At 38.7% G+C, this 26,023-nt stretch overlaps 2 protein-coding genes across 5 annotated transcripts in view; both read right to left on the bottom strand.

Annotated features, from left to right (window-relative positions):
* The window catches only part of LOC144637237 (tRNA (32-2'-O)-methyltransferase regulator THADA-like), a 169,248-nt gene extending 143,820 nt beyond the window's left edge, over window positions 1-25,428 (bottom strand). For all 4 annotated transcript variants that reach the window (XM_078496363.1, XM_078496364.1, XM_078496365.1 and 1 more), the window contains exons 1-8: window positions 25,288-25,428; window positions 22,101-22,198; window positions 21,854-21,984; window positions 19,511-19,604; window positions 18,604-18,667; window positions 17,650-17,682; window positions 1,439-1,487; window positions 460-728 (exon numbers count right to left, since the gene is read on the bottom strand). In XM_078496363.1, the coding sequence (XP_078352489.1) occupies window positions 460-728; window positions 1,439-1,487; window positions 17,650-17,682; window positions 18,604-18,667; window positions 19,511-19,604; window positions 21,854-21,984; window positions 22,101-22,198; window positions 25,288-25,357 (808 nt within the window). In that variant the 5' untranslated portion in view covers window positions 25,358-25,428. The remainder of the gene's footprint in view (window positions 1-459; window positions 729-1,438; window positions 1,488-17,649; window positions 17,683-18,603; window positions 18,668-19,510; window positions 19,605-21,853; window positions 21,985-22,100; window positions 22,199-25,287) is intronic.
* Window positions 2,848-5,763, bottom strand: LOC144635433 (uncharacterized). Its single transcript, XM_078494541.1, has one exon. The coding sequence runs from the start codon at window positions 5,761-5,763 to the stop codon at window positions 2,848-2,850; it is 2,916 nt and encodes a 971-aa protein (XP_078350667.1).
* Window positions 25,429-26,023: the final 595 nt, after the last annotated feature.

The following is a 26,023-nucleotide window of genomic DNA, read 5'->3' as shown; positions in this document are numbered from 1 at the left end:
TTTAGAGCTTATACACCTTCCCATAGACCACACACATAGCAAAGATGTCCCAAGAATGTTCCCACCTTTTCCTGCAAAGGTCGTTAACTGAGCATTACGGCTGACTTAGGTCATGTGGGACGTAGCACACACCATTGCACATGCCATGCAGTTTTCAACTTGCAATTTCTCTGCGAAGCAATGTTCGATTACTTTGAAACTTTGGGATATGTTTATTTGGCTCTTAATAAACACATGAACAAAAATAAAAAAAATTGAAATTTCTGTTCATTTGACCTTTAAGTCGTTGTATCAGGTCCACCAGACAGATCTAGCCATTAAAATCTTGTGGTTACTGTAGTATTTTGACCAGGAAATAACAGTTTGCTTACTTAAAGTAGCACACCCCCTTTTAACCTTATCAGTTCTTTGAACTCTGGTCTTCATACTAACAAGAAAGTAGCATTTAATGTCACTTACCATCAAAAAGCACAGCACAAAGATCAACCAATATTTGTATCATTAAATCTTTCCATGGTTTTACAGTTTCATGAGCAGTTTGGTAACGACTACGAACAGCATTTCCATTGTCAATATTTTGTGCTTGCATGCGACAAAAGGCCAGTTGATCAAATAGGTTGCAAAAATTTTGTTCAGTAGTGGATTTCTGGAGAAAAGAAATTATTGCCTGGATTATTGCCAAGCAGTCCAACATAGAAGATGTTTGGAGAGCAGGAGATGATTCAGATCTGAAAAAGAGAAATTAAAAAAAAGAACAAAGAACATTGTTTTCAACATTATTAAATGTTTTTTATGTGATGCCTATGCCACACAATGATTATAAAAAATTAACAATTTTTATAAGCACCCACTTTCATGAATTTGTTTAAGAATCAATACAATTTTGATAACCCATGCACCATAGCTCAGTTGTTAGAGAACAGGACTACTGAAGTTGTGCTCTTTTCTCCAGAAAAAAAAATTCAATCATCTTTTATTCTCTATATACTGCTGTTTTTTCAGGGTGACTACAGTAGTAAAAAACGGTTTTCTTATCATTTTGCCATGACAGAGTGCTGTGTACGAAAATAATTTATTGTAAGAGTTACAATATTTTCAAAAGTAAGAAAATTAAAGCAACCCCAAAAAATTACACATGCATAAAACATGATCCAAGTAAAGTTGCTCTGAGCCACTACACTCAGAAATTGAATTAAAACAAAATAAAAATGCAAACTTTGACAAATAAAGTTTTGCCCACAACAAATCATATTTTGAGCCAATAAGTTCAATCTCCAAACCAGCAAATTATCTTCATTGGACTTGCTCGCTAGAACTCAGATATCAAGCTTTGCTAATTTCCAAGTTAAAAATGTTTATATTGTGGCTTTCCTTGTTTGTGCAATTTTGCTTAAAAAATAAATAAATTAGTCAATGAATTAAGCAGCTTATTACTAACCTTGAAATTTTCCAATGCTTATTCAAACACAAGCCAAGAAATTCTAACACTGAAACACCAAAACAATAATCAATCAATCATCCAATAACTATATTATAATCACAAATCTTACAATACAGTCGAAACCAGTATACTGTATTTATTCAATTAAGCGCCCAACTTGAATTACCTCGAAAAGTTAATAAGCTCCCAGCCTCAAATAAGCGCCCACCACCACCCGGGCCTTAAAAAGAGGGCACAAGATTGAGGAGTATTGACTATTATTGAAATGAAGATTGAAATTGACTAAGTACTACAAAGAGACTACCCAGAAGACCGAGTTTTCTTAGTATTGTTACAGAAACAAGTTTTCAATGAACAGTTAGAATTCAGCTTGTATACATCTTCATGTTTTGTTATAATTAGATATTAAAATTTAACAAGCGTCCAGGGTGTTTAATCAAATAAATACAGTAATGAATGAATGAATGAAATACTTTATTAAAGTGTCTGAAGTATTTAGCTTAAAAAAACTAATTGTGGACACTATTTACATTATTATATATCTAAGCTATTTAAAGTTAAAATATTTACACTTAAATTCTAAGAAGAAGAAAAACTGAAGAATCGTACTACATACATTAATAAATAAATAAATCAATAAATTACAATAGAATATAAAATTTTATCATAAAAGTAGGTGAAAGATAAAAATTGCAGTTAAGAGTTAAAAATTAAAAATTTAAAAATGTATATCGGCTAGCTGCATATGTCACATTTACACTCAGTTTGTATAAGACGGGTGAGGTCTTTTCTCCCAATACTGTTTTTAAAACTCGTGACATTATGTTTTTCTCTATCACTGTGGTCTAGTTTGCTCCATAGATAAGGCCCGAAATATCATAAAGAATGTTTTCCATAATGTACTGTGCGAAAACGTGGAATATTAAAATCAGCGTTCCTCAGATTATATCGTTTCGGGGCTGTATTAAACATTTCTGTTATATAAGTGGGCACAAGTCCGTGTTTTACTTTATACATTAGAATGGCAATGTTTTGTAGACGTCTTTGGTACAGACTTGGTAGACCTGCTCTTTTCAGTAGCTCACTGTAGGTCTCCGATTGGGATTTAAAGACTGCCCTGAGTGCGCGCTCTTGAACTCTCTCCATTTTCTTCTTATCGGATGATTTGCAAAAGTGCCATACAATATCACAATATGTAAGGTGAGGCAAAATACTAGATTTGTACAGCTGTAACTTTGCAGACCATGGAATTAGATTACGTAGTCTCATTAACACCCCAACCTTACAACTCGTTTTCTTGCAAATATCACTAATGTGTTCACTAAATGTCAGTTTGTTGTCGATGGTTACACCAAGAATTTTAAGATACTCCGATGATTTGACTTCATGACCATCGAATTCCATCTTCAGTGCATATTCAGGGGTTCTCTTGGAAGGTTGTGGATCAAGGGTAAGGATCTGGTATTTCTGAGGGTTGGCTTGCAGTAGGTTCTCCTTGTACCACTGTGACACTGCCTCTGTTTCTCTCCTAAGAGTTTGGGCGGCCTTCTGTATATCATTATCATTGGCGTATATTTGGTGATCATCAGCATACATAAATAGACTAGCAGACTGCCTATGTAGCGAGAGATCATTTTGGAACAGATTCCAGAGAAGAGGCCCGAAGGAGGAGCCTTGTGGACACCCCCTTTTTGTTCTTTCCATGCGCTGTGCGCTTCTTGTAGTTTGACTCTGTTTCTTCTACGCTCAAGAAAGGATCGCAAAAGATTTAGTGCTCTTTCAGAGAAGCCGTATGCTTTAAGTTTCTGGATCATTAATGCAGGGTGCAATGAGTCAAAAGCTTTGCTCATATCGGTGGATAGAACAGTCACGTACTCCTTTTTATCAGCAGCCATTTTCCAGTCCTCAGTTAGCCTTATCAACGTAGTTTCACAGCTATGTGTCTTTCTGTAGGCAGACATTTTCTGATATAGATGTGGATTCATGGTTTCCATGATTTGCTTGGAAAGTAATGACTCAAATACTTTATCAACAGAGTTCAGTAATGTTATAGGTCGGTAATTTCCCGGATCGGTTTTATCTCCTTTCTTGAAAACAGGAGTCCATTCTCCCATTTTCCACGTGTTAGGCCAATTTCCCTTTCTAATAATGCTGTTGTAGAGACTTGTTAGGGATGGTGCTAAACCTTTGGCAGTTAACTTTAGAATCTTCGGGGAGATTCCATCCCACCCTGTAGCTTTGTTTGATTTAAGAATTTTCAGTTCGTTTTCCACTTCACCGGAGCCAATTTCGTTAAAACCAAATTGAAGGCCTTGATAAGCTTGCCGAATGCTCTCGACACTCGGGTGTTTTTCAAAGTCTTTCTCAACTAAATGCATTACTTGTGCACCTCCAATGGCATTCGCAGCGGTTGAAAAGTAATCGCCAAGCTCATCTGCCACTACTTTCTGGTTAGTTACAATTCGATCGTTAATTCTGATGGCAATTTTTGTCTCCTCTTTGGTTTTATCACTTAGAAATGGTTTGAAGGTTTTGTAGAAATCCCTCGGTTTCTTCCTCAGTTCTTCCGATTTCTGGGCCCAGTAGGCTTTAATAGCACGTCTCCTTTCTTTAGTTGCCAAATTTCGCCATTTCCTTTTCAACTCCCAGTTTTCTAGAGATCGGTTTTGGGCGAACATTTGTGCATATTTCCTTTTGTTCTTAATTGCCATTTTCCATTCTTCGGTCATATATGGTACATCTTTCTGCCTAACTCTCATCTTCTTTTTCGGCATATGCTTATCCAGTACACTTTCAAAAATAGTTTTCCATGCGTCGTATTGGTCCTCGATGGCGTCAAATGTTTCTCCAACAATCCAGGGAGCGCTAGCCAAGTCCTCATTAAGCTGATCCACATCCACGTTTTTCAGGCTTCTGAATGTGATGGTCTTTCGCCTATGCTGTAATACAGATTGCTTTAAAATACCATAAATAAGATGGTGGTCACTTATCTCTGGGTTGAAAGAACCACTAGTCCTGAAAAGGTTGGGTTTGTTGGTTAGAATAACGTCCAGCAGTGTCTCTGATGTCAGCGTAATCCTCGTAGGCTTGGTAATTAAGCACTGCATTCCATGTACTTCTTCTAGGTCAGCAAGTATTCTCCCTTCTCTGCTTTTTGGTTTTAGCCTATCGAGGTTCAGGTCACCTGTGAGGATAAATATCTGTTTCTTGAGGGAAGCCCACATGCAAACGTCATTCAGTTCCTCCTCTACTCGTTCTAAATAGTGTGGATCTGGCTGGTGATCCGACTGCGTTGGGGGTCGGTATATCCCAAGGAAAATGACTTCGTTTTTACCAAGTCTAGCTTCTATTGCAAGAGTCTCGATTGTTTTGTATTTCTTCGTTACTTTTAGCTCTTTCGAGGGTAAACTAGAATCAAAATAGGCTATTATCCCACCGCCTCCTTTCTTTCTGTCTTTTCGATACATGTTGTAGCCCGTTAAGGTGAACTGGCTGTTCGAGTAGGACTTGTCGATCTTTGTCTCTGAGAGAAAAATAATTTGCGACTTCATTTTATCATTCAGGAGTTTCAGTTCTTCAAATTTATTTTGCAAGCTGTTTATGTTCAGATGGAACATTAGTATCTGACTGGACTGTTCCTCCCTTTCTTGCAAGAGCAGATCAAATTCCTGTTGGCCGCAATTGTTAATTGCCACATTCTCCTGGGAGTGGATAAGTGTGTAATTCGCCTCATTTGCATCTGGTTGTAGAAGAAGTTGATTTGCATAGTTTCCTTCGGTAGTTATTATTTCTTCATCCTCAAGGAAAAATGAGTCTTCCAATCTCGGTAGAGAACATAGCGGACAAGTCCAGTCGATTGCTGGTCGTTCAAGAAAATATTTAAAAGTCGATGCAGACATGTTGAGACACTTTGCATGAATCCATAAGCCACATTCAGAGCATAACATCGCATTCTGATTATTTCGAACGCTCTTCTCGCATTCCTTACAGGGAAACTTTAGCTTTGTCGGGCCTGGATTAAGGTGAATATCTCCAGAACATTCCAATCGTTGGATGTTAAACCAACTCCGCTCATCAGTTGAGTGACGCACTCGACAACGAAGAAATCGTCTTCCGCGGCAACGTGGTCTTTGTCTTTGTGTACTTTCGACTTGAGATTCAAATTTCGTCTGATAGCTGGTTACATTGGTCGTTTCTCGGTGCTTCCAGGTTTCCAGTACGTTTCTTGAGAAGTAGATTTCGTTCCCAATAAAAAACGCGATACACAAAACCAACAAAGCCGTAAAATAACGGGAGCTTGTCGCAACATGACCGACCGCCATTATTCCGGTCTTAAGTCTACATTTAAGAACCTGTTCTGCTACCTAAAATTCTCATTTCAAACCCCCTTTTCATAAGAACCTATTTAGCCTAAAATTTTCAATAGGTTCTTATTTTACAAAAAAGAAGGCACAGATAAAAATATAGAAAAAATAAGTCTAGACATGCATGCTAGTACTTTGGGAACAGTCATTAATCACTGGGGGGAGGGCCAGCAAATTTGAGGGGAGGGCTATTTTTTTTTTGGCTCCCATTTGGGGAGGGCCAAATGTTTTTTGGACCCCAATAAGGGGAAGCGGTCACAAAATAACAAACTTTTAAAATATTTTAGGCTACTTACCAGTATATATTCAATCCACCATCCATCCCCTTCTTGGTAATAAGCCTTAACCAGCAAGCTGTATCTTTTATATCTTAAACGTAACTTATTGTGAAAATCTCTGGAGTGAGCCACATGCTTTAAAATATGGCAAGAATGGTTGACTTTCAACGCACAGTTTCTGTTATGAGACTCCACAGGACAATTTTTAAATCATTCATGCTGCAAGTTCCCTGTGAGGAACCATTAATTCTTCTACTTTGTACTTGCAAGCTAGCTACTTTGCCTATTTTACTAGCAAGCAAGCAATAGCTAATAAAAGCTTATTAACTTCTGGTCTATTTGTTGATGATCAATTGGCTTATAGAGTAGTGACTTGTTAAATGGTCAAAGTTTGACATTCTTAGATGCATTACTAGTCATTTCAGAATACCTAAAATAAAACTTTTCCTAACCTTGCTTGTGTTAATGATCAACAGCTGGTTGGTTCAGGCTTCTTAAGCCTCGTGCATTAAGCATGAGACTCATGCAATCAGTTGCAATATCACACTACAACGATTATTTCTTGCATGACATTATTTTGATTCAAACAACCCATTTTTATCAAGACATATCTATTGGTATTGTGACATGTTATCAATAATCGGGATCTTAAAAACACTTAAGCAGCTTTTCTTAAAATGCCATCACATTGCTGCTTAAAATCGAAGAAAAGTGATCTAATTGGATTAAATATTGAATTTCCTAGGGGAACATGTCTTAACATGGTTTAATGTAGTAAGCTAATACACACCTTGATGTGTTTATTCTTTTACGTGCCCATTATATAGAACAGTGCTGATTTGGGGAGGGCTGCAAATTTTTGGGCTCCAATTTGATGGGAGAGTAACAATTTTTGAGCCCACTTCTTCAAAAATTTACCAGCCCCAGTAATTAATGACCGCTCCCTTTGAAACGATAAATCATTTAATACAGCAATAAATTCCATATCACATCATAATATTCCAGTTATAAGACCCCGGTTATAGACCCATCTACCTGGAAACAAAAAATACATCCGATTATAAGCCCCCCCCCCCCCCGATATCAACCCCTCTCTGCCGGCCAGATCACAGTACTGAACAGGGCTAAATGTTGCTTTATCATACGATTTTAAGGTGGCCCGCGGGTATTTATGAGGCTGACAGTTCCCTTTTTTAAGCGCGTTTTAAAACGGGAAAACGTGAAGCGATTGCTTAGATTTTTCAGAATCTGAAAGAATAATGCTTACCGTCGCTTGCATCTAAGCGTGAACACGAGCCGCCGAAACATGATCTAATTGGGTATCAAACATGGCATGTTTCGTCATGAAACATTGAAGTTTAGCAGACCGTAACGGCAACTTTCATGCTCAAAATGCTCACCATAAACACTGAGAACAGGCGAAACTTTGCACCAGAAGTGATTCAAGTGAACCTGCAAATGCATATCGACACAGATCAGGATCAATTTGTCGATGGAAGTCTTGATATCCAATCTTTCCGCCATTTCGACTGTTTCGAAACCGAAATGTGTTGAAGTTTCGGCGCGAAAGTTGCCGTTACGGTCTGCTAAACTTCAAACGTTTGATGACCAATCATGCCACGTTTGATACCCAATTAGATCATGTTTCGGCGGCTCGTGTTCACGCTTAGATGCAAGCGACGGTATATTATATAAAATGATAAATGTTATGGCGATCAAAGGCGATTTGTTAAAATTATGACAATTTTCGGAAGCCTTCGTTTTTAATAAAATGCGATTATTTTGAAAATGACACGGTGAATTTTTCTGTATTTACCCCAAAACGCCGCCAAACAGTTGAATTTTACTCAAAACAACTTACAGGAAAATCCACTCCGTAGATTTCCTGAACGAGCGACATCTTTATTTTGCATTTAAAAACTGTTGTGTTTTGCGTCTGACTTGACGTCGCATATATGTGATACTTACACTAACCCAGTACCAGCCAGTTTTGAGGCTGATGTTACCTTAATCTTGTGTGTAAAAGTTAAAAAGATCGTGTATATACCGGTACATCAAATGTTAGCAGTCAATAAAGATGGATGGTTTTCAGTCCAATTTTTGAAAATATCAAACAAATGACGTTATTTCAAATTGCGAAAAATTTGTCGATTTGTTTTTCATTTTTTAAAAGCTGCAGCTAGAACAGGATATTGCAAAGGTTTGTGCCAAGTTTCAGCGTGTTCCTATCATACCTGACGGTTTGAAGAATTTCGGTCGCAAAGTCGGGTACATTTGCTTTCCAAGTTCTAATCGCTTTGTAAACCTCGCATTTCGAATGAAATGTTTCTGTTGTTGTTTGAAGAGAGGTGTTACTTCCAAATTCTGCACGATTTGTGGTTAAAATAAAAACTTTCTGGCCTTCGAGATCTGTATGGACTCGATAATCCACCATTTATTTATAAAACCACTGTTTAAACGAGTTCCATATCTTAACTTTGTTCTAACCTTTTGAGCCTTTAAAAATTCCTTATGGAAAAATCAATGTTTAAACGACTTTGTATGCTTTACTTTTTATTAAACATCTAAGGAGGGAAACGAAGAACGACTTTAGAAAGCAATGATGAAAATAGAAAGAAACAACGTAAAGAAAGTGAATGCATAATTCACTGTTGTGACAAAACTGGAGATTTGGCCTCTTTAAAAGATCTCAACTCGTGGAAAACGCTCCTTAATGCTGCAGTTATTCGTTACCATGAGGGGATTCTTGATATTGCGAAAACTTTGAAGGAAGGAGAGGTATCACAGGAAATGCCGCAGTATCTTTACGTTGAAGAGGGATCTACAAAAGCTGGCTCATTCTGATAACAAGGTTAAAGAGGAAGATGACACAAGTAGCCGCAGGGCTTCCGGCCGACAACCGGTGAACACCCAAAGTAGGGTCTATGAGCGAATTTGTGTATTTTGTGAGAAGGCCAAGTACCTCAAGGGAAGCAAAACAAAAGAGGCTCTGATGCAGTGTGTTGCCTTGTGTGCTGATAGCACGATCAGGAGAGCGGCTGTGAGCAAAACCGATTCAAGGATACTGGCTATTTTTCGAGAGAGCTTGTTGCGGCAGAAGCATGCTACCATAAATTGTGCTACCGTGACTACACTCGAAACGTTCCGGAAGCTTTAAACATCAGGGAAACGAAAGAAGAAGAAGTGTGTGATGAATATACCAGGGCAGAAACACATGCCTATGAGATGTTGTTTAATCATATAAAAACAAACCTACTTCAGAACCCAACGGTTGTTAGAATGTCGGAGTTGTATACCCTATTTACATCATTCTTTAATTCTCAAGACATAGAGATCAAAGAATCTACGAGGACCCATTTCAGAAGAAAACTCGAAGGAGAATTTGGAGACATGCTGGAGTTTGAAGATCTGTTTGGAAACAAACGAGTTTTTGTCATTCCACGTGGTCTTTCCAGACTCCATTTAGCCAAGCTAGCTGTGGAGAACTCTAATACTTCCAGCCCTTCAAAGAGTGCAGAAGAAATATCCAAAACCGCCCTCCACCTAAGAAAAGCAATCCAGGAGCAAGAAATCAAAGGATCATGGCCTCCCAAACCTTGCGAACTAACTGAAAATGCCGTGATCATTGCAGATGTTCTCAAAGAGTTTTTGTTCACTCTGCTCACCGGTAGCACTGAATTTCCGGGTTTGCAGTCTTGTTCTCCAAAGATTCAGCGCCTCATTACATCGTTTGAACAGGACTTGGCCTTTGGTGCGAGTGGTGGACGACAGAAGCCCCCAAAGCATGTTTTACCTCCATACGCCGTAAAATCTCTTTCCAACAACGTTGAATTATTCAAATTATAAACCGCTGTGGCCACGGAATTGCATACTCCCAACTTGAAGAGATAAATACTGCTTTGTGCCTTCAAAAGTTGGCAGCAACCTCGATTTTGTCTGGCGAGGGCACTTCCCACCGAGTCAATGGAATCGCAGTTCAAGCTAGTCATTTTGGCCCCCACCCTCCATCAACTTCACTTCCAGTCATCATGAAATCAAAGAGGAGAAGTATTGAGACTGTGGGTGACGACGCTATCCCTATCTACAATGCAGGGGAGCGCTGTGGGACCCATTCTAGACGATATGTGGAAATTTAGTTAAATTAAATCATGGAATGCACATGGAAAAAGAACTTGCTGTGGGTTTTAGCACGCATTCATGCAAGTGAAAAGCAATCCGTTCCTAGCTGGACTGGCTTCAACATTTTAGTGCGAAATGACCACAAAGTTACTAAGGATAACGTGGGTTACCTTCCGACAATCAATGCCCAGCAACAAACATGTCTACTGTGTACCAAGTCCTAATGAAGTCTTAACAGATCAAAGAAACCTTGAAACTTAACAGCATGGTTCTTGTGTTTGATCAGGCACTTTATGCGAAAGCTGCAGAGATAAAGTGGAAACACAGAGAGCAGTTTAATGATCTTGTGTTGAGGATGGGTGTGTTTCACACTATTTGCATGTTCTTGTCGGTGATTGGGAAGCGTTTCCAGGATGCTGGTTTACGAGATGTGGTTATCGAGTCTGGAGTAATTGCTGAAGGATCCACGTCTGGTGTTCTTGAAGGTCGTACATATAATCGCGCCATAAGATTTCACAAGCTAATGTTTGAAGCTCTTCGCAGGCTGGCTTGGACGGGGTTCATGCCTTGGGTAGAAGAACATCACAAAGAGAAGAAGCCTGTTGTCGATGAGTTCTTCAAAGATCTAAAAACGCTTCGTGATAGAACATGTGAGCGAGAATTCAACGCAACAATTACATGTCCATCATTTCAAGAAATATCACAACTATTCAGCGTGTATACGGGAACGGAAAGCTGTCAAAGTTCTGTCAAAGTTTTGCAAAAGAGAGAAATATACCGGGATTACTTCTATTTTTAGATTTTGAAAAAGCCTTTGATACTATAGAATGGCCTTTCATTAGGAAAACTCTTCGATATTTCGGATTTGGCGATGGCGTCATTAACTGGATGAATATATTTTATGGTAACGTGGAAAGCTGCGTTTTAAACAACGGATGGGCGAGCAACTTATTTGAAATTCAAAGAGGAGTTAGACAGGGATGCCCTCTCTCTCCCTATCTTTTCGTTCTGTCCGTTGAAGTACTAGCTAAAGCAATCCGAGAAAACAAAAATATCAAAGGGATCCTTGTCAACCAAAATGAAATCAAAATAAGCCAGTACGCAGATGACACGACACTAATATTGGACGGATCAAGGAGCTCTTTGGAAGCCTCTCTTAAAGTACTCGATAAATTTGGAGCTGTCTCTGGTCTCAGACTTAATGATAAGAAAACGGAAGCCCTCTGGATCGGGTCTAACACTGGCAAGGACCATATAATACTTCCAGAAAGGAATTTCAAATGGCCAAAATATAAAGTTAAATCCTTAGGTGTATGGATTTCAGTTGATCCTGAAGCAACCATAACGCTGAATTATAAAGAACGATTAGCTAAAGTTCGGAATGTCCTCGACTGCTGGAAATACCGCAGACTTACACTAATTGGCAAAATAACAGTATTGAAAAGTCTAGCGACCTCCCAACTTGTTTATGTACTATCTCCGCTATGTACAGATGTGAGTACAATCAAAGAAGCGAACAAACTTTTCTATACATTTTTATGGAATGGAAAAGGTGACAAAATCAAACGAGATGTAATGATTAACGACTATCCTCACGGGGGTCTTAAAATGATAGATATTCAGTCTTTCAGTAAGTCTCTAAAAGTAACTTGGATTAAGAAATATCTTGACACCGAAAACCAAGGAAAATGGAAACTTTTCTTTGACTTAGAACTAGGAACATTTGGAGGAAAAATAGCCCTTACAGGAAACCTCGACAAGAAAGATACAACCAGCACTGCAAAAGCTTCAAATAGTTTTATAAAAGAAGTCTTGACAATCTGGTCAGAAGCAAATTTTGAAGACAATATAATTTCTGAGAAACAATTTCTTGATCAATCCTTATGGTATAACTCGCTAATTAGAATTGATAACCGCCCTATTTTCTACAAAGAATGGTTTAACAAGGGCATTAAAAAAGTGAAACATTTGAAAGATGACTTAAACAACTTCCTGTCTTTAAATGAACTAAGAACTAAATACAATATCAATGCGTGCCCTTTAAGATATTACGGCCTGGTATCTACAATCAAGTCTACTTGGAACACGCACAAATGTAATTTTGTAAACAATAGCCCTGAATATGAAAACTTCTCTACTAAGTTAATGACAACACAAAGTGCAACCCGACTTGCATAAAAAATCAACTGCTCCAACCCAAAGCCAGCAGAAATGGATGAATGATTGTAACATCACAGATGCTGAAGATATTAAATGGCAAAAGACGTACCAGCTAGCTTCGAAGTGCACAAAAAGCACCAGACTGAAAGAGTTTCAATTTAAATTTTTGCACCGAAGAATTTCAACAAACGATTTCTTGTATAAAATAGGAATTAAAGATGACTCTAAGTGCTCCTTCTGCCGTGAGGTGCAAGAAACATTAATTCATCTTTTCTGGAAATGCCCTAAAACGGAATCCTTCTGGGCCGATGTGACATCAAGGATGACGCAGTGCAAAATTAATCCAAATAACAACTCATTGGAGTGTACTGTTGCTATGGGTTTAACACCAGATTCATCTCAATACTACAATCAAATCAATTTCTGTTGCCTGCTTGGCAGACACTTTATTTGGCTTTGCCATACAAAAGAAACTACCCCCCACATAGATGGTTTTCGGAGATATCTTAAACTTGCATATGAAACAGAACAGATAACAAAAACCACTACTCCGAAGAAATGGGAACTTTTGAAAAATTTCATTTAAAAAGGTCAAATAACCAAAGAAAACCCTTGTATCCCCTGACATTCCATTTTCTACCCCCACTTGCCTTGGCAATGCCACCAACAGCCCTGCATTTTTAATTTCTGCCACCATATTGATTTCGTCCTCTTTTTCCTGCCCCTTTATCGTTCTTGTGCTTATTATTTTCCTATGGTTAATTAGTGTAGAGACTTGTAATACATCGTTTCGTTTTGTTTCTTTACTTTATTACATTGTAATTTTTTTTTCTTTCTTCCTTGTGTGTATTGTATTGTTGTAAGCATTGTTGTAAGCATTAATAAAAAAAAAAAATAAAATAAAAAATAAAAAATAAAAAATAAAAAAAAAAGTTCTGGATGTCATATGTTGACATGATTGAAACTCTACTTAAGCTGTTAAGAGCGTCTCGAGAAGGGGACTGGGAACTCCACCTTTCAACTATCAGTGAAATAGTCCCTTGGTGTTTCACGTATGACAAGCCCAACTATGCCAGGTACCTTTCCGCATATCTACATGAGATGTCGCACCTACCAGAAGAACACCCTGACACCCTTGAGTACTTGCGATCAGGAGGATTTTCCGTTCAGATTGGAGAAGACAACCCTTTCGGGAGAATACCTGTTGATCAGACGTGTGAGGAAACCGTGAACAAAGACACTCAAACGTCAGGAGGAACCAAAGGTTTCAGCCTGAAGCCGAATGCAGTTAGCAAATTCTACTTAGTCGCTGAATACCGAAGCACGTTCCTGAGGCAACTCAAAGATATGTTGCACATCAGTCGATCGTATTCCCAACACAATGATCTACAGCCTTCAAGAATCGCTAGGGATGAAGCTGATGTTAAGTCCATAGTGTCAATTCTTCAAGACACTTGGCTTAACCCATTCAACCCTGATCTTCAAGATCTTGTCTGTCTTTCCACAGGAAAGGTAGCCACTCCTGATGTAGAGCGTGACTTGCTAGGAGCTAAAGATATTGGCGAGGAAGCCTATAAGGCATTTAGAGAACAACTACTACAATGTAATTCACCCAAAGTCAAGTTCCATGATGCAATCACCAAAGCCAAGCTGAAGACCTGTACTCACCTGACCAAAAAGGTAACGATAAAGGCTGGTAAGAACCAAGAAGTAATCCTCAAAGCCGACAGAAGATTGTTTGCGCAAATGATTGTCATTGCAGAAAGCAGAAACTTAAAGATGAGAGACGTGTTATCCCATCCTCTTGAACCACTCACATGGTCATTAGCTACCCCAGATGGCTTGCTCCGTAAAACAAACAAGCGGTCCCTGGCAAAAGAACTCCAGAAAAATGTCCAAGCCTCAGATGCTATTCCCCAGCCTTCTGCATGTGTAATAGACGGGATGGCTCTAGTTCAGCGCCTCAAAGGTGATCAGAAGACATTTGCCGCAGTTGCTGAAACTTTGCTTGGCAGAGTTCTAAATGAAGGTGGAACGAGTGACAGGATTGATGTCGTCTTTGATGATTACAGGGAGGAATCCATAAAGAATGCAGAAAGAGTAAACAGAGGTGAAGGATCAGGAAGCGAATACCGCAATATTCAAGCCGATCACAAGGTCAAACAGTGGAGAAGATTTCTATGTAACTCAAAGAACAAACAAGCATTCATTGTGTTTGTGACAAGCTAGTGGAAGAAAGACAAGTACAAAGAGAAGCTTTTAGGAAAGACACTTGTTATCACCTGTGGCGACAAATGTTATCAGTTATCCTCTGGAATGGTGCAACCTATCAGTGAGCTCGAATCTACTCAAGAGGAGGCCGATACCCGAGTTATCTTACATGCAGCCCATGCAGCTCGATCAAGGTTCGCTTCTGTTGTCGTGGTATCAGAAGATACGGATGTTTTAATACTTCTTCTGGCCTTCAAGGGTTCCATTTCTTCCTCGCTGTTTGACAAATGTGGTTCACAGACCAGAGTCAAGTACATTGACGTTTCCAGAGTAGTTGAGAGCATTGGAGCAAATGTATGCAGATCACTACCAGGCTTTCACGCATTCACTGGTTGTGATACGGTTAGTGCCTTTGCTGGACGGGGCAAGGTATCAGGATATCGAATTGTGTCACGAATTGCAGAATTTCAAGAAATCTTCCAACAACTGGGTACAGAATGGGACGTTTCCGATCACCTATACTGTAGTCTTGAGAAATTCACTTGCTCTATGTACTGCAGCAACCCGGGAACAAGCGACATAAACGAGCTTCGATACCGACTGTTTTGCTAGAAGAGAGGAGGCGTTGAATCTAATCAGCTGCCGCCATGCAGAGACACACTGCGAAAACACTCTCAAAGGGCAAACTATCAAGCTGCAGTATGGCGACGGTGCTTAGAAAGATGTCCAGTCATCCCACCACCAGGAGGAGCTGGCTGGTGCACCGAGGATCAAAAACTGGTTGTAGACTGGATGGGTGGCCAGCCAGCTCCACAAGCAGTCCTGGAGCTTCTTTCATGTCAATGCAGTAGGGCTTGCAAACCTCCATCATGCTCTTGCATCGCCAATGGTCTTAAATGCACTGACATGTGCCGACTTCAAGAATGTACCAACAGGACTGATGAAGACAACGATGTTGTCCCTGCTGGAGACGATGAAGATGACGATGAAGATAGCGACAGGTAATAAACTCGTAGCCATTGGCCACTATCAAATAACTTTCATTTTAAAGTACTCTTCACAAAAATTTTAAAAGTTCATTGTACTTGACTGTTAGCATGAAAATTGGTTTAAATTTTGAACAACTCACCCTATTAATTACACTTAATAACTGTTATTGTCGTGGCAACTGCTAAACATTTAAAGCATAAATCTGCTGCAACTTTTGTCTAAAATTGAACATGACCCTTTGTTTGCATTTCAGTGAAAATGATGTTTGAACAAAGCGATGTATGAAAGTTTCAAGACTCAATGTGTTAAGTTGGTGATTTCACTACCGAAGAGGAGTCATCGAGGAAGCTCTGAAATTTTCCTTAGCTGGATTATTTATCCCAGAGTGTGCTCAAGTGATCTGCAAATGGGTAAACTTTAGTGTTGATGTTCATTTTTATCCCAATTTTTTAAAATTGGAAAGCGGAAAACAATATTGAACATTTTCAGTGGGTTTTATTTCAGTTGTGGGCTAACTGAACATTCTGTTGCCATGGCAATGAGAACTTTAATTTTTAAATTGTTAATTACTTTACAATTGAATCCAACGTCATACTTTGTTTGTCTATGTACAAAATGTGGTTTCAAAATCAATTTCACCATAGTTATAAGTCAGAATTTATTGCTATTAAGTAAATATAAGGCCAAAAGGCAGTTGGAATGACGTCATTTGATCACATGACTAGAGCGAGAAAGCTACTCGTAGAGGCTTGCTATCATACCTCAAAATAAACTTTAGATATTGGAGATTCAAAAAATACATGATAGCACTGGTCCCTCCACATGGTACAAAAAACCCTATTTTGGGGGTCTTGGCCCATGGACTAATATAAGCCCCTCCGCTTAGAAGCCCATGCAAAACCCCTTATTAAGTTGTATAAGCCCAGGGCTTATAACCGGAAATTGACAGTATGTCCAGTAGTTATCTGTGCTGATTGCCAGTGCCCCTATCAAATTGTAAGAACAAGTTTAAGAACCTTAGTAAGTAGCCTAAAATCTCTAAAAACTGATTTAGTCTAAGTTCTTCATTTTTAAAAATCTATACTTATGAACTAACAAAAAATTCCAGATTGTGTGACTCTGAGCCATAACATAACCTCAGGAGGTTTAAACAAAGCTTCCCACAAAACTGATGAAACCTTAAAGGTACTAAAAAATATATTTATAATACAACATTATAAAGATTTTAAGAAAAACGACAATTTTTTTAAGTTTCAAAGACAGGTTTCGACAGAGCATCTGTAATCTTCAGTTGAATGGTTTACAAAGCACAGTGAGTTGAATAATAAGTAGATGTCGGCGAAACCACCCGACATTTTGCCACACGCGTGCATGAGCACTTAGCCAGTGATAAGGCCTCCCACATTTTCAAACACCTTCAGAATTCTGAACGTTGTCGCTCCTTGTGTTCAATAGATAGCTTTCATATGTTAGATCACGCCTCTACCAGCTTTCAACTTAAGATAAAGGAGGCTATCCATATTCAAAAGGAACTACCTCGCCTCAATCAGCAATTACACCATGTAAATCTAAAATTATCCTTCTAATTCACACATTTTCACGTTCTGTTGTTACTACTTGTCTTAATTAGCATTTTTTCTACTTGTTATTCAACTCACTGTGCTTTGTAAACCATTCAACTGAAGATGACAGATGCTCTGTCGAAACATGTCTTTGAAAATTAAAAAAATTGTCGTTTTTCTTAAAATCTTTACGTGTCTGCTGTTCTCAAGACAATTATTATAAATAATAGAAATCATTCATAGGTCTGACTCATGATGCTTATACTTCTACCAAGGTCATCATACATATACACCATCAGAATGGAGTGATGTATTATGAGTTTAGCTCCAAAACTTGCCAAGACTTCTCTGGTGGTGTCTTATTGCACCCAGTGTTGCTGAATAAGTAACCGACCAGCCAACCAACTGACAACTGATCGACCAACCAAACAGCACTTAACACTTTTTGTGGTTTTGTTTCAGAATCTACAGTAGGCTCATCATTAATGAAAGACTGGTTTTAAAGATAATGTTGTTTTAATTACCAAAATGTCCATTGCAAAGAAGCACGTCAGTTCCTAAAAAAACAAAAGACACAAGCCACACTGGTCAATCTATAGCTTATCAATTTAACAATTAAAAAATGTATTTATTTTCACCCTGTTTATAGAAAAGCAAACAAACAGCAGGATTTATTTATATTATAAAATACAAAGGAGACAATAATAGTACTGTAAAATGTTGTCAGCAAGGAAGAAAATGTGAGATTGACAATTTCACGGTTGAAGAACTATGTGCACATTTATCTCTTGGCCGGGAGTCCATTTTGTTTATTCCAAATATTCTCGTTGCTGATTTCTTCGAAAATGTCTACACAACCACGCCTTGCAGCCAATGCATTTCACAAATTCCTTTTTGTAACAAAGCGTAAATTTTTCCCTTTTTTGCAAACTACTGTACAGTCCACATTTCCATGCCCATGACATTGTTTGCCAGTTTGCTCTGGAAAGTACCCATTGGCAAGGTCACCTGAATTAAGTGCCTTAAAACAGCTACGGGTAATTCAGACAACTCGGTGCCAGTGTCATGTAAGCCATTTAATTGCTGACCCGAAATAAAACAAGCAAAGAAGGAGTATTATGGGATGCTATTCATGGATGAGTCACACAACCCAAGGTTAACTAACTTAACCCTAATCATGCCTTGAACAACACCATTTTATCTTCAGGTTTCCAAATCTATGGCTAAGAAAGTTAACCTCCAGTGTAACTCTAACCCAAGGTTAATTTAACCCCCTTTCGAACAACTGGGCCCTGATAAATAAAGAGCAAATACATAAAACAACTGAAATCAATTATTTTTACAATAACGAAAAAAGCCAAAATGATCAAGCATTGGTTTAAGACAAAAAAAACAAGGTGAGATCTTAAACTATGAAAGTTTAAGACTACATACATTTGAGAGTCTAATGTAGACCATACCTGCAATGCTAAACTTACCAAGTGTAAAACTCTCTAACACATCAGATATCATGTCTACATCACACCTCTGTACATCTCCACCCTATAGATAATTAAAACAATAAAAACATTGAAATTAACAAGAGTTGATGGGCCAAAAAACTGAGCAGTTACAGTTAAACTACCTTTTTGCCCCCAAATGTTTAATTTTTTTTTTTTGCTCAAAATAAAAGACATGCAATAACATGCATAAGAGGCCCAGGTGTGTGGTGAAGTAAAATGAGGAGTAAGATGGTAATTGAGGTAGAATGATTTCCACTGAGAATGTGTTGACTAACTCTTGGTTTAATTAAGTTATCCCCTCTTCTATATCACCCTACAGAAAATTATACAAAAATAATTTGATGTATTACGTTTGGATAAAATTCCAAGGGTGGCAAAGGTGACATGATATAAATAAAATAAATAAATTAATTAATTAATGGGACTTTACGGTGGCATCTTCCACATAGTGGCTCTTCCAATCCCAATGATTCAGTTCCAGATTGGAACGACTGGAATTTAGTTGTGTTGGTTTTGTGGAAGGAGGAAAACCAGAGAACCTGGAGGAAAAACCCATTAAGCAAGGACAAGAACCTACATGTGACGCCAGGTCCGGGAATCAAACCCAGGCCATATTGGTGGGAGGCAAGCGCTCTCACCACTGCTTCATCCCTGTTCCCAAGACTAAGTAGGTAACGTAACTATAATCAATTAGCAAACTTCATGTACTGTTAGTAGAGAATGTATACATTATAAGGTATGTGCTGTAGAGCGTAACTGATATATTATGTAAGCAAATGAAAGCAAGTAAATAAGTTATGTGCATGTTATGATGTATCATAAGTAAGGTACAGTGTATTTTAAGCTAGTTAAAAATGCAACATGGATTTAGTTAAAAACATACCAAGATTAAGATGTCCCTTGCCTTGGTTATCTTGTTTAAAACCACACAACTTAAAACATCAGATGACCAATCTCGTGGTAAACTTTCAAAGATACTGTAACATTAAAAAGATCAACAGTATAAGGTATAATACTGCAAAAAGCTAATTATAAGTTGCCACCTTTCCACAAGACTTTTAAGTTTAATATTTATTTTCATGTTTTTATATTTATTATCAGTCACGCTGTCCAATATAAATTCTAAGAGGACAGACCTTGAACGTAATGGTGCTCCTGAAAATATCTAATTGTCGTAACCGTTCATTAGTACATGTAGGATGCCTAAATGTGTGCAATTCCATAATTGGTTTCAGCATTTTTTTATAATTTTGTCAGGCTGCATACTTATATTGTTGCTGCAATTTACTAACAATTTTGCCTCGTGACTAGTCTTATCTCTAGTGAAGGGGATATTCTCCCAGCCTCAGAGAGGACCCTTATCTATTTTACGTCCTTCCTGGCCAGAAAAATTAAGCACAGTACCATCAAACTTTTTTTGGCTCTAGTACGCAATCTCCATATTTCCCATGGGCATGGGGACCCCCTAAAGGGTAAACTATCATTACAAAAAGTCCTTCGCGGTATTCTCCCCCTCCAGGGTAACACCCGTATCCTATGCCAGCTGGTCACGTCAGAGGTTTTACTCGCTATACGTCCCATTTTGCGTTCCTGGTTAAGGGAACGGGATTTCGGTATGATTTGGACCTTTACACTGGCTTTCTTTTGTTTTCTTCACTGCAGCGAATTTACTTATCCAGGGGTATCTATGTTTCGCCGCCAATTCGACCTGACGTCCGACTGTGTGTCATTTCACCCCCCTCTGGCTATCCCGCAGCAGATCTCTATTCTTCTCAAGTCTTCTAAGACTGACATTTTTCGGGAGGGTCACCGGTTATACATCGCATGTTCACCCTCTCCGGTATGTGCAGTTTCTGCCATGCCATCCTATTTTTTAATTTCGCACCCTCAGGGTCCATTATTTTCATTTCAGTCGGGTTGCTTCCTTACTCGGTCAGAAATTGTCCACCTTCTTAGGGATGCAGCCCAATTCGCCGATCTTCCCTACCACTCCCTCGAGGGTCATAGTTTCCATATCGGGGCTGCCTCTACAGCAGCTGCTGCTGGCTTGCCAGACTGGTTAATTAAGGTTCTCGGAACGTGTCTTTGGATCGCTATCAACTTTATATAAGAACACCTCATAACATTCTTCTGTCTGCTGTACCACGGATGGCCAGTGTTTCTTTCTCTCACGTTAGTGCTTAGTTTGCTTGGGGGGATACATGCTTCGCAAGTATCAGTGGTGGTTAAGTCTTGCAGCAATTTCCCCAAGCTTCGATTAGTAAACTTATTTTACACTCTTTATGCCTTTTCTTGTCCGATCCAGCATGTGCCGGCAGAGTCGGCTCGTAATGCTAGGGAGATAAGTAAGGCTCGTGAAGGCACAAATGTCTATACTCTAGCAAGTTGCTGACCGGAGGTCAGCTCGTAGTGCTGTGTAGAGTTAGGCTTTTAGGACGCGTAAGCTTATGACCCTGCCAACTTGTCCGATCCAGCGCAGGTTTTACCGCTGGGGAGATAAGTTTGGTCACGCAATGGAACTTCGCTTGTCACGCTGATTGCAGAATGGCAATCCCCTCTTAATGTCATATACTGTGTGGTTATTGGGTTTATTTACTTTATAAGTGTCCAAAGCAAATTTTCATAGGAACTGCGATATTGATATTAATAAAAGCTTTAAAGAGAATCGTTGAAGCGCAGTTAATGGAGCGTGACACTCCCGAGGCCCCTAGTGGGTTTTTTTATTTATGTTGTGGTGTAATGTAACGCAACAGATCTTTAGACCTTTCTTGTCTCAAAAAGACAATGGTTAAAAACATAAAAGGACAGTGTACATGTTGCAATATCATCTGGTACTTTTATATTACGCATTTTATATGGCTAGCTTTAATAATACCTCTATTTATATCTCGATCAATGCTGCACTGTTATTAATAATAAATTGGGGTTCACCACTGTTAATCACGCTTTCGGTTAAGTCTTGCAGCGACTTAATTCCCAAGCTTCGTTTAGTAAACTTATTTTATGCTCTATATGCCTTTTGTTGTCCGATCCAGCACGTGCTGGTGGAGTCCGCTCGTAGTGCTGGGGAGATAAGTAAGGCTCGTGAAGGCACAATTGTCTATATTCTAGCACGTTGCTGACCGGAGGTCAGCTCGTAGTGCTCATAGTGCCTACTCTTTTTGTTTACAACCCTTAATAGCTAGTTCAATAAATACATTACATGACAATAATTAACCTAAAGTACCTTGAAATGATTTTCCTTGAAGGATTTTTTATGTCACATGCCACAAACAATTCAGCTAAAACAGCTAGGCAACTGTAAATATTGTGAGATGGCAGTTTGATACAGCTTTCCTCTTGAAGAGCAATTTCAGCCTGAAAGTTATAAAAGGTAAAAATTCAGTGACAATAATTAATTCAGCCATTGAAATATAGACTGAAAATAATGTGCAGAGTATAACATCTTGTGTAGAAGGATGTAACAAACTAACCTTTTTAAGCAAGGCACATTGCTTATCACTGTCAGCCTCTTCCAAACATTGAGATAAAAGTGTTGGCACTTTGACCCAATCTGTGGACTCACACAACCCTGACAAAGCAGAAAAATACACCTATTTTAGAATTTGTTGTTTCCAATGGAAAATGTCAGGTCATTCTGTTTGAAAGCAGTAAGAGATGACTTGAATAACCACACATGCAAGAACAAACAGTCCTAAAGTACATGTGTATATAATTAACAATTAGATTATGAGCTCGAGATTTCTATCGCAAGATAGTTGATGAGGGCTTCGCCCTCATCAACGTACTATCGCACATAGAAATCTCGAGCTCATAATCTAATTGCTTTAGTATAAATCTACTAGACATTCAAAACTAAACAACAAGACAGGCTCTTGTTTTTATTGAATGATGATATAATAGGTCACGCCACACGCAGGTAGTTGTCAACTGCACCACATTGCATTGGCTTTTGTATGTGCATTTGCATTTCGTTCACAATTTACTGAACCCGTTATTTGCTCAAATCTGAAGGAAAAGCCAAGTATTTATTGTAAAATGACGATTGAAAGATGAACTGACGTACAAGGGCCCTAGGAAGTGAAGTTTCTCTTCAAATTTGAAAACGTAAATGAATAAAAATTTCTGAAAAGTTGAATGAGTTGTTCGCAAGGAGTATTAACCACATTGCATTACAAATGCAAAATTAACACTACCCATGCATGCACAGCAAATCACAAGTCTTTATAAAATTGCTTTGCAAACACCTTATAATTGATAGATAGTTTAGTTTGAACAGACTATTTATTTTTTGGGCTTACCTGGGCATCTACACACTGCAATTTTAGCTGATCAATTTAGGCATGCTATCTAAGGATCACATTGTGAACACAATGCTAAAAGGGGCAAAATTGACACCCAGTATTAAAGAACAAGAATCTCATCCTCAGCATGTACTTATGTAGTGCTAACATCGAAGGCCCACCCCACCCCGCACTAAACACCCCTCCCTTAATGTTCATGTTGTGTCCTACAAAGCTCACATGCAACTAGAGAGAGGGCCTCTCACAAAGACAACACTTACTGTAATTGAAAAACATGGGTATAGTCAAACCACCGCCGCCTGGTTAGCTCAATTGGTAAAGCGCCGGACTGCCGTGCGGGAGGTCGTGGGTTCGAACCACAGACCGGACCAACACTCAGGGTCTTAAAATAACTGAGGAGAATGTGCTGCCTTTGTAATTACATCCGCAAATGGTTAGACATTCTAGTCTTCTCGGAAAAGGAAGATAAACCGTAGGTCCTGTCTCCTGTAACTTCAGTCTTATAACAGGGGACGTTAAAGAACCCACACACTATTCGCAAAGAGTAGGGCACAAAGCTCCCGGTATTGTGGTCTGGTGTGTAAAGCGCATTTAAAGTATGGAAAATGCACTATATAAATGCATTATCATTATCATTAAACCCGGGTCAAATGCATAACAAGGAAGAACACTGTTCTACTCATTCTGAGTGCCTTTTGAGCTTGGGTGAGGCGCTGTACCTAGTTGGGAGTGACTCTTCTGCACTCAGTTTATGTAGTGAGACTTCTTATTTTTTCATACATGAGGTGTAAATCACACTTAACTTTTTCATTAAAGTTAAAAAAAAGTTGACACCAAGAGGATTCAAACCCACATAGTCAGATTACCAACCAGGAATCATATCAAATAGGCCACTGGCAACCAGCTGCTGGTATACTGATTTTTTACCCAGAAATCCTAACCCTATTATAAAGGCTAACTGCAGCAAGAAACCAGAGAGCTGTTTAGTCTAACCAGTGCACCATTTAGGCTAACCGGAGTTTGATAGATAGATAGACAACTTTATTTAGAGAGGGTAGCACGTAACAGAAAATTCTGATGAACCTGTGGCCCTCTATTTTAAAAATATTACAATTTATGCATCAGTCAATTCCAGCAGTGCCCATCCCCCCACCCCCCGGGCTAACCCCCGGGCATTAGCATTTCTTTAAAAAAAATTGGCAAATTCCCCGGGGTGGGGATAAAGGAACCGGACAAATGCCCGGCTCCCGGGTTGATTGTTTTTAATCTCTCGATAAGTGATATAAGAATATAATACAAGTTGTTTCTTCATAGCAATGAAGAAATATCTAAAATTGAGAAAATATACCTTTAAAAACATCCACGAACATCCACAAGCTTCTCTAGTCCTTCATGAACTAGCTAATCTGCAACATAGTCCAAGTCTTGGCCTAAAATGCCTCCATCACGAATATGCGACTCACTCCACAGTTTGAAAAGCATGTGTCAAATTCCCGGGGGTCAACCCGAGGTACGCAAATGTCCCACCCTAGGGACAGGCAACATTAGAAAATGCCCCACGGTTGCCTGGGGAGGGGGGGAATGGGCACTGCTGGAATTGACTGATGCATTAAGATACAACTAATTAATCCCGGCCCTTTGCCCACTTAGGGCTTATGGCCATAAGTCAAGTAAGTCAATTAATCTAAATTAATCTATAAATTACAAAAACTAAAAAAAGCCAAAAAAAGACCAAACAGTATTAAAACCCAATACTAAAAATCTCTAATTTTGCCTAAGTTACAAGAATTAAAATGTGCTAGTTATTCTAACCCAAGTACTGTTTGGTATTCACTACATGAACTTAGTGTTACGTGGTATATATGGTATATAAATGTAGCAAATGAACCATTTTAAAACCCCTTTTTGCAAGGGATTTTACTACAGTTGATTTGATTGGCAAGCACGAGTAACACATCCCGATTTCGATTTATGACAGGAAATGCATGTTTGAGGTAGTCAATACAGCAAAGATAATAAAAAGTTAACCTGTTTTCAAATATTAGAACAGTTTACTTAATCATGCTCTTTTTTTTCTTTTTTTTTTTTCTTTTTTTAAACTGTGAGATGTATTAAAAACAAAAAAAAATAGATTAAAATTTCTAATAGAAATCAATGGCAATCAATGACAGACAATCAATGAAAATCGAAAATAACTCAACAGGGCGGCTTTGATTTTTATTGATTTTCAATATCAATCAATTGATTACTATTGATTGATATTAATAATTTGATTACTATATATCTCATTGATTGGAATTACAAAGCTCATTTTGTTTATATCGTGTGTTCATTATCTACAGACATTTTTACTTACGTTTCAGCTCTAATTTGGCATTTTCGGTCAGTATCAACTCCTGCTTAAACACTTTCTTTCGTTTCTTCATACTGATCTACATGTACAACGGAAGAAAATGTAAACAGTTTTTGAGCTAAACTCCCATGTGCTTGTGCTTTGTCGGTCAATCTCGTTTCCAGTGCCCTTCGTCCCTTTTGGTCCCAGCCGCTGGTCAATGGGGACGCGGACTCTGGGACGGACTAGCAATAAGGATGGGCCGATACTGGTTTTTCAAAACGATACGATATCGATACGATATTTGCCTTTTTCTCTCGTTCGATTCGATATTTGGTCATTTCCGTCCTTGTCATTGGTTTGTCACGTGACCATACAAAGAACAGACCTGGCATTATAATGTTAGCCAGATGCTGATTTTCGTCTTTTTTTCACTGTTGCATCAGCAATGTGTGGACATGTCAGGCAGAATTCAATATGACAGAACATCATTTCTTTGAGAATGTATCCCCTGACAGAAGACCGCAGGCTCAGGTCACGTGTGCAGTATCGAAAGCGTATCGAAAGTGCGATATTTTTCGAAAGTATCGATACTTTTCAAAATTTCAAAATATCGATGTATCGAATTGATCGAGTATCGGCCCATCCTTAACTAGCAAGGGAACAGATCAGTAACGTCAGTAACAGGTGGATCGACGGGCTTTTGGCAGGCGAAATTTTCTGCATTTTATCGGTGAGTCGTCGTTCTCATATGAGGTTT

Source organism: Oculina patagonica, chromosome 13, assembly GCF_052425735.1.
Source record: "Oculina patagonica isolate OP01 chromosome 13, crgOcupat, whole genome shotgun sequence".
Classification (NCBI taxonomy): Eukaryota; Metazoa; Cnidaria; class Anthozoa; order Scleractinia; family Oculinidae; genus Oculina; species Oculina patagonica.
The sequence above is the reverse complement of the archived record's forward strand: the minus strand, read 5'-3'. Positions and strand labels throughout refer to the sequence as shown.

Excerpts from the sequence above, each read along its gene's own strand:
- LOC144635433 (XM_078494541.1), bottom strand. The coding sequence starts at position 5,763 with ATGGCGGTCGGTCATGTTGCGACAAGCTCCCGTTATTTTACGGCTTTG.